Below are 9,918 nucleotides of genomic sequence, written 5' to 3'. Positions count from 1 at the left end.
AAGACATTAACCAAACACTTTGCGGTCTAGTAACCAAGTCACCATAGAAAAAATTGAAGTCACCAGTCACCATACCACGAGACAAGCGCCTTTTGGCACGTTTGTCATCATTTGAATTGTTTGCTTTCTTGGCGGTTTTCAGTTAATGCTGTGCGCCACATTTTCAGAAGTCATCCTCAACCGGGCAAACACCAACACATATTAAATACACCTAAATACACACAGCATTGTAAGTGTGTATATGTACAAATGCAAGTGTATTTAATGTACATCCGTCGCTTCAGATAACTATCTGTAACTGTGCAGCAACATCCAGCCGGAAGCGGATGTTTTACTCCGAAAGGAAATCCTTATTTAGTTTGCTTGTTTTATTGTTTTGGGTAACAATAAAATCTATAACACCATAAAGACTGCTCCGAATTACATAAACAGGCTTGATTTAATATTTAAAATAATTTCATTAGTAAGTTCGTTCATTTGAGTAATTGCCATTTTATTTTGAATCAAAGCAAAATTTTAAGTAAACTACAAATTTGAAGCCTGAAAAGATAAGTGTGGTTTAAGTTTTGCATTTAAAAAGTATTCACAAATACTTTTACTTTTTACTTTGAAAAGCATCAATTAATTAACAAAACCGTGATCTTAACAATGCACCTATATTTTTTTATATATTTTCTTTAAATGTCCTTTCACAAATGTTACCACATACAACTTATGTAAGTAGGTCCAAAGTCCGCAGGAGAAAGAAACAACAATACATTTTCTCTGTGAATGCCCGGCCTTAGCGTCCAGCAGATATAGGTTCTTAGGAAAATACTTCTTTGACAGTCTATCAGACTGCTCAACGGTGAAGATGAAAGACCTATTAAATTACGTAAATTCGGCGGGATGGATTTAGTCCGTACTCTTCTATACTATGGTTCTTACGAGGAATGTGGTAGCAAAACGGCAAAAAATGTAAGTTATGTAATGGCGTGCCACTCCAACCAACCAACCAATCAACCAGGTCCAAAGTCACTTTTGAATTTTGACAGTTTAAAGCACAACAAATTGTCGCTTTTTATGCTATGATTCAAATAACACATATATTTAAGGACAGAATAACAGCATTTAGTTCATTAATGTGCAGAATAAACCACATAAAATAACCAAAATGCATATGAAATGAGAGAGCAAATCAAGGAATTAAAAAAATTATGTTTCAATATGTAAGTAAAATGCACTTTGACAGAGTAAGTACATTATTTTAACGTTAGTTGACATTAGATATCCATTTCCAAGTTCTCCACAGTCTTATTGTTCTTAATTCTGTATGGATTAAAACGTAAGTAGCCCTTTGCACAAAGTATATTGTTTCTAAACATTGGCTCTTTTCGGCTTGTTCTCTTCTACCAACATTTCCCTAAGTTTCTGATCCATTCCGAAACAAATTTTATTGTCAAAATTCTTATAACCAACTTTTATTTTAGCGAAGACTTCACTATTCTAGCCAAATCTATTTTCGCCGATACAATTTATGACGTTTCGGAATAGAAAAGAATTATTGATAGTTTAATCTGAGAAATTTAGTGGGTGAAGGAATAATACATAATACAATGCATGAGTTTTGACCATGGCGACTCCGCTACTCAGTAGTTTTTTTTGTTATTTTTGTTAAAGTCGATGAAATGGTCGAATATATTGTAATAATATACGTTGACCGTTGTTTTTTCATGCTGAAGCAAATCGTTACTTGATCGTTATTTAATAAAAAAAACTTCGGCATCAGCATTTGCCGATTTGTTTTTGCAAAAACTCGAATGTTATTTGATATCTGACGTCTTGTGATGGAACTAACCTTAATTTATCTTTGCATTTGTACTTAATTGTGATCAACGGCAGTACAGACATTAAAAATAGGTTTTTGATACCAAAGCCAGTATGGAAAATTAAAACCGTAGATCTATATGATATGTTTACCTCTTACGTATTCTCTTGCACTTGCAGTCTTCGATCGGTCAATATCAAAATCTTCTTATTCTTTTATTAATTGCGTATTTTTTAATAAAAATGGCACTTAGACGACAGATAATTGATCTGCTATTATCACCTTTGGCAAATTGTCATGCAAAAACTACCTTTAATCAATGTTTTTAAATAATTAAAGTATGTATTCAAAATATATCATCTCAGTAGCTTTGTTATTAAAAAGCACATTTAAATGAATAGACGATACATCAGCCACCGATGTAGCCTAAAAACGTTGTGTTTTTTGTGCTCTTTATAGATTGGCGCTATTCTATATTCGTATAAAAATAAAGAAAATGGAAAGTCTAGGTAAACATACTCTGGATAATTTTTTGTTTTACTGGAAATGTGCATAATGTTATATTGTCAGAGAAATAATGAGCAAGTGAGCAAATAATGAGCAAGTTTTTTAATGTAAGCGAAAAAACAGTCTTATTATATGGATCAGAAATATGGCCCATAATAAATGAAACTAAAGCGAAACTACAAACTTACATCAACCACTGTTTACGAAATTTAATGAATATATGGTGGCTGAGAACGATATCAAATGAAGAACTCTGGAGGCAAACCAGCCAAACCTCTTTAAATATTGAAATCCGAAAATGAAAAAACGTGAAACTCCTAATGAACCCGGCGTAGAGGCAGGCCGGCCCACTACTACATGACGTGGGCTATATATAAACACTGAATCTGGCAAATCGTGTAAGGAGCTCAGACAGAATACAGTTAGACGAAAATCATTTGTTGTATACTTAAGCTTCTAATAGAGTATGGAATAAATAAAAATAATAAGTAAGTTTTCGATGACTATTTTGCATCAAGAAGTGAGGCATTGAAGACCATATGATTTGCCGCGAAAAGAAGTTTTGTGGAAATATTTAAAGTGATTGCTTTAAGCAGACAATTCAATAAACATTTGCGCCTTGCAATCAAACATTGATTATTATATCTTTGCTATTTACTCTTAAATATTCAAAAAATTATGAAAAAATGGAATTAAACAATACTAACGTTTTATTCCATAAAAATAGATATCAAATAAAAAAGTTTTTCACTCACTTTTTGTTTGGTTTGTTTTCTTTCCATTTGAAATTCTACCTTCCTTAAAAACATTTAATGGGAACATTCTAGCCGATAATATGTTAAACATTGTTAAAAATAAATAATCTGCCATCTCTTATAATTGCTGCTAAAATTAAACATGAAATTGATTTTATTTGATGATTCAATTAACTTTCAAATCACTTACACAGCTTCTTCCGCAATTAAATCGTCAGTTTATTTCCGTCCCGTTCATCTACGCAAATACATTAGCGTAAAAAGATTATTTCAATTACAAAATATTTCGTCCCGATTCCGCTCCGTTGCGTTTTATTTATGCATTTACTTCATAGTGAACAATTTGCATTTTAAATCGATAAATTTATTGGATTTGCCGTATAAACGTGCGTTTGATTTATTTTGATGGTATCAACTATACATAATATCCGTTTAATGTGTGGTTAACTTTTAATCTACTAAACTATTTCTTCTTAATATATACGACTACGGCGTATCGATGGGTGACAGGATCATAAATCTGCTGAAACAGCGGTAAGAGTCCACCAAGCTTCTCCAATATTCACTACAGTTATTTATTTATTAAAAATTAAGAATGACCAGTCGCTCTATCACTTAATACATCTCACCATTATTTATGTCAATGTAAAAGATTAATTAAAATATCGATTGTTTTATGTAGTTTGATGCAACTATTGCTACAATATAATAAATGTTCCAGTAGTAGATTCTTCTGAGCTAGAATTTGATCAAATTTTTATTCAACCTGTAAAAAGAAAAATAATTTTATTTATTTGGACTAATTGCCAGATGTTCTTACTTAATAGTGCATCTGTCTTCGTAGGTATACTGCTGTCATGGGCTTGATACAGGCGTTTGCTAAATTTAAATAGAGTTGTTTATAATCCTTGCTGTTATAATTCTAAAGGGTTGCATAAAATATAATTTTGGCTATAAGAACCCAGTAGGAAACAGATGGATCCGTCATCGAAGACGTCTCAAAGACATCGACGCATGCCCGCAGACCGATTGATCCAAATGTCTATAAATGTCTTCGAGGACATTTGCGAACAAATTAGCCAAATGCCGTCGAAGATGTTTTACGTACATATATGGAAGACTGGATGCGTTCAAGTCGTGCGTACCGGACGCTTTAGATTGAAAATACTGCGCTCTACGCTAGCTACTCAATCAATTTTTTTAAATTGAACTAAAAGACTGTCTCGAAGACAATGTCTTCGAAGACGACTTTTCCAACTGCGAACTTCAGCTCTGCAATCGATAGATGTGGTGTGAGAAAAGATATTCTTTCGTTATCAACACTTTAATAAGTGCAGCAAAATATAATTCTCGGACCATAACCAAAGTTATACATACGATGTTACTTTTAAACTTTGTTAACTTGAATGATTATTATGTGTCGCAAAAATATATTTGATTCATTTGCCAATATCATTATTCAGCCAATGCAATAGTTATCTGCTGTTCCCGGCACCTCAGGCCAAATGATAAGCAGAAACTCTATTTATTGCAAGACATTGTAGTAAACCAGAAAAATAACTAACAATTTTTTACTATTTAAGAAATAAATAAAACAAATTCCGAAAAGACACAGCCGTAGTAACTGCGGTGGCCACATACATCTTTGCATTTGTAAGGATTATAATAACCAGAATACCTACTGCTTACTTTCTGCCGCATAAATCATAATATTTTCTATTTATTCTGGGTTTACTGTCACATACCAAAATATTTTCGATATTTTTTTCATCCTTGCATATGTACACATGGACGGTCAGACCAACACACACATAATGAATATGTGAATATACGAGTGAATATACCAGAGATTGGAGCGTATGTATGGGAATGTATCTAAGTACATTGATATATAAAACTGAAGGTTTAGTTTATGCATGCAGTAAATTTATTTTCGTAACGTTTTTTTGGATTTTTATTTTGATTTGGAATTTATTGTGGCTTATTCAATTTCCACATGGCTTAAGCGTATGCTTAAGCGCTGAAAATGCTCTGGCGCATAAATTGATAGCCGAAATTATGCATTATTTGGGCTATTCGCCGGATAGAAGTGGACTGGCGTGGGTATATGTGTCTGCGCTGTGTGCAATTCATAAATTATTTTAATGACACTAATTGATGAGCTATTAACTTTTAATTAAAAAGAAATTATAAAAATTCTTTTGTCAACCATAACAAAAAAAACACACAAACTGGCCTTAATGCCTAATGGATTTGCTGTGATTTATTTATAAATAATATAATAAAATACGATTCAATTGATTTATGCATTTGATAACGAGAAACTATTTGAAATATATGTAAACTATGGCATTTATGACAACTAAAGCTTCGAATGTGCTAAAACTACAAGAGTAGTCTATTTGTAAAATAACATCTTTGAAGTCGAAAACTGAAAATTCGTCATCAGTTCAATTTGTACTTCATCACTAATCATCACTAAGAAAGTTTCTTTTAGAATTTTTGTATAGCACATTATATATAATTTTTTTAATTATTTACCGAATTTTAATAAAATCCTTTCAATTTAATATGAAGATAAATTACTTAATATTATATATGTACCACGTATCCGGTTATTGCAATGTGATGGATGAGACGTATTTTTTTACAACTTCTCTGGATAAAACAAGGGGAGATACTTGTATAATGCATTGAAAAACAAAATTATGTGTTTTTTTCGAAATTAATTTAACTTTCATTTATCATCAAATCATACTAATAAAAATTAAGTTAGTTTTAATTAATAAAAAACATTTACTTCCTTCTCATTCATCTATCTATTTTAACAGAGTGAAAGAGAAAGAAACAATCTTCTCTGTATGCAATACATACATTTGAAAAAAATAATAGGAACTGACATAATGTCAAAAAATTGTTCCGAATTATTTAATAAAATTCAAAAAAAATTAGTATTCAATACAAATTTATTTTACTATATTCAAAATTGAGTCTATCTAGTGGAATACAACTGTTCCTACACCTGATTCAGTTTTCACAATAATTTTTTTGTCTGTAATCGCCTCAAATCGTTTTCCTTGCAGTGGTAATTTTGGCTTCGAAAAAAGAAAGTAATTAATAAGCCATAACCCAGTTCATTCACTTGACCACTTGATGGTCAGTACAGATTGCGTGTGTAGTATGGAACCATCAATGGTAAAACAAAGTCATTCACATCAATAATTCCACTTAATTTATTGTGAGAAAAGATTATCAAAATATATGCAAAACGACTAAAGCTGTTAAAAGAACAAAACAGTTTAGTTAGAAGACTACTTCAAAAATGTTATCTGAACCATAGAACGAATCACATCTGTAATAAAGCTGGAACTTTTTCCATACACCAATAGATCCATTTAGAGGGAGTTAAGTAAACAGCGCGTGAGTCGTGAGTCGTGAATCGTCATTGGTCGCGTCGAGTAGCCTCCGTCAGCCAACCCGATTAGTTACTTGCTGTCGCCAGTTGGTAGTACTGAGCGCCCGAGATCGGAATGATTCACCAAAATACTGCTTAAATTAAATCGATTTTCCGATACGTTGTTATTGGTTATTAAGAGCTCTTCCAACCATGTCAAAAATGAACCTCATATTCTATGAAAAAATAATTTAAACTTAATTACCTACCAAAAGCCTCGGAGCTGAATTGATCATTGGTGGCTGTGACCTGATTATATTAATATTATTTCTTTTTTAAACAAGTGAAGTCATGGAATCGGTTAAAGCTCATTTTGCAATATATTTTGACGAGAATTTACTATTGCTTTTCGTAAAACTATGACTTTTAATTTTATACAAAGAAAACTTCCTAATTGATAGCGAAAGTATAAAATTTTTAAGTTTTAATTTTTCTAATTAACTATGTTCATCAATTTTTATCTTGATGTTTAGCTGGCAATTGGCAAATGCTATACTCATTTGTACCATACTAAGGCTTTCTGCATAAGTAGTTACATTTCTAAACAACCCTTACATTTCATCCCTATTAAAATATTTGTAAGAATAAATGTTTATATGTATACATATGTGACGGCTCGGGTCAGGTATAAGTAAGGGAGATAAATTGAACACAACACCTAAAGACTCTGGGAGTCAGAAATACGCATCAAATGAGACACGATCACGTGATAATGCATGATAAAGTCTTGTGTCAATGCACTTATTATACATAGTCTAAACTAATTAAGAAAGTAAATAATTAAAAATGCACTAAAACACGCATGAAAAGCATAATAATAACATTTACATATCAAGTAAATATATAATTCACATATATAATAGTAAAAAATATATGGGAGAAACCAATTCTTTAATTAGTTGATCATATAATTGAAGGGAAAAATTGTAATACTGACAAGAAGTTACATAAACATTCTAAAAATTAATCCTTTAAGAATCTTACTATAGTCCATATTAATGAAAGTTACCACTAGAAAACAAAGATCAAGACTTTAATGCTCTTTAATATAAGGAGTACTAAAACTACGGTGATGTGTCATATAGGTAACTCTCGTTCGTTTTCTACCTATTAGTTAGAAATTTCCCTTAAAACTTAACATATATCATCATTTGAACATTCTCATTGTTATATCATTAACAGCAGACCCTAAGACCCTAAGAGTTATTATTAAAGTTCGCCTATTTTACCAATACTGATCGAGACCTATTTTTTAACTAAATATGAAGCAAGAAAAAATTCTTTATCTGACCAATCGTTTTATACATTTTGTATGAGGTTACAAAATCAACCACCAAACACAACAGCGTTCTATTTTGCTCTGTCTAAAAATAAATAGCCCGGCGCGCAACTTATATTATTATTAAATTTATAATACTATTGCGCATATATTGTATATATATATAGTACTATGCGCAATAGTATATATAGTATTTACAAAAATATAATAAAGTTTTTGTACTTTCTCGTAACAGTAGTTCAAAACAACAATTGTACAAAGCCATATTGAGTCTAGAATAGAAAAATATATAGTATATTCCACATATTGTTAAATTGGACTTATCATCTTAACTATTTTAATCTGTATCTTGGAAACCTACGGTTTTGAGCAAATTTTATCACACATCGAACTGCGAGCAGTAATTTATTAGTTGTTATATGTACTAAAAATTTTATTCCATTTCATGTGTGTATCCACTACTCTTAGTTTAGACGTTTCATTTTAGTTTAGTTGGTCGGAAGAGTACTGACGGTTTTTGGATCGCGTTTCAGTTCTTCTAAGTTAAGCATTATTGTTAAGTATATTTTGATACCTCATACATTCTTAATAATACAAAAGTATGCTTATTTGTGAATAATTCCAAACAATATTTGTCAGCCATCATTTTAAGCCCCATTCCTCTTGATATCGCTCTTGATAAAGCTTCAACCATGTTCATCACTCTCTGGAAAATTTTTTAGAAAGCAATCGAAGCAATTTTTAAATTACATATTAACATTAGGTTTATTTTTTTTTTTGAATACAGTGATTACCGGTTCATAAAATCCAATGATTTATCATTTTCGAGGAATTCCAATACAATTTAATTGCAGTGTCCTCATATTAATATTAGTTAATAATAAATTTTACGTATGATTTATGAAATGTTATTTTCTTTACTTTAGAAGAAACAGTTTCCTGAACTATATTGGACAAAATCTCGTGAATTGGCCGCATTAACCTTTAAAACTGATGACTTTTGATTGGTTTTAAACAATAGTAATGCTTATAAACTCTTTACTCCAGTTTAATGGCTGGTTTCGAACATATATTAAAATTTCTATTTTCACTATTTTAATGTATAGTTAAAGTTGAAAATGCTGTTATTCGTCAATATCACCATCCTTATTTGTATTTATATTCGGGCTTAGAGGTCTAATATACCTGTGCTTTATTTAATTTGACCTTGTTAGAATAGTGTAAAATAAGTCGCGTAGTGTTATTAAATATGCATGTCGACAGATATACCATTCTTATTATATTTATTAACAATATTATTACATATATATAATTTGCTTAAAACAGTTGATCTAGCATTGAAATGCATTGAATTTGATGCTCTAAATTCGATGCTGATATATAGAATTTTTCTAAAAATAATTTACAGAAGGACATCCAATACGAATATGTATAAAAATTATGAAAAAATTTCCATGGACTGACTATTGGTTAGTCGCCGTAGTTTCAAATGAAGTGCAAAATCGGCTTAAAGCTTTAATAATTGAAAGTTTCATTTCTCGGGTTTATCCATTAAAATGTAATTAAGTGTACGCCACGCTACTTTAATTACAATTTCATGTGCCCGCAAGTAGAGTAGCTAAGGCTTAAGTGTAACAATTGCTGCGTAAGTGCGTATCCTCTTCCTTTATCCGCCACCCTGTATCCTCATTTGCAGTTGCACGTTAGCATATTTCACTTGGTGTGAGGGTTTGGATTAAAAAAGAGTAGTACTTACTGTTTTTGCTTTTACTCGTAATGTTTTAATTGATGTTGATCATTTTGAATGCAAGCAAAGTGCATTAAGTTAGCTACTTAATGCCGTGAAAGAGGCTTTCGAGACTATTTTAAGTGATTTTCGCAATTTGGAATTTGCGTGGCACTCATCTGCTCCATTAATTTTCTCTTAATTTTCGTACTACATCTCCGACTTCATTTCAGTTATTGACAATTTAATTAGCGTAGATAGACTCTAGGCTAGACTGCAGCAACAAAGCATAAATTTCATATTCCTATTTCTGGTAGGCAGTTGGCAATTACAATTTTTCTTAATTTCGTAATTAAAATGTAAATTCTCTTGTAGGAAACAAATTAAGTG

At 31.1% G+C, this 9,918-nt stretch overlaps 1 protein-coding gene across 1 annotated transcript in view; it reads left to right on the top strand.

The window, feature by feature from the left end:
* LOC119675705 overlaps positions 1-8,806 on the top strand; it is a 13,299-nt gene extending 4,493 nt beyond the window's left edge. The window contains exon 3 of the mRNA XM_038086910.1: positions 8,729-8,806. Coding sequence (XP_037942838.1) covers positions 8,729-8,806 — 78 coding nt within the window. The remainder of the gene's footprint in view (positions 1-8,728) is intronic.
* The last annotated feature ends 1,112 nt before the right edge of the window (positions 8,807-9,918 follow it).

Source organism: Teleopsis dalmanni, chromosome 2 (genome assembly GCF_002237135.1).
Source record: "Teleopsis dalmanni isolate 2A chromosome 2, ASM223713v2, whole genome shotgun sequence".
Lineage (NCBI taxonomy): Eukaryota > Metazoa > Arthropoda > Insecta > Diptera > Diopsidae > Teleopsis > Teleopsis dalmanni.
Note: the sequence above shows the minus strand (reverse complement) of the source record. Positions and strands in the feature narration are given on the sequence as shown.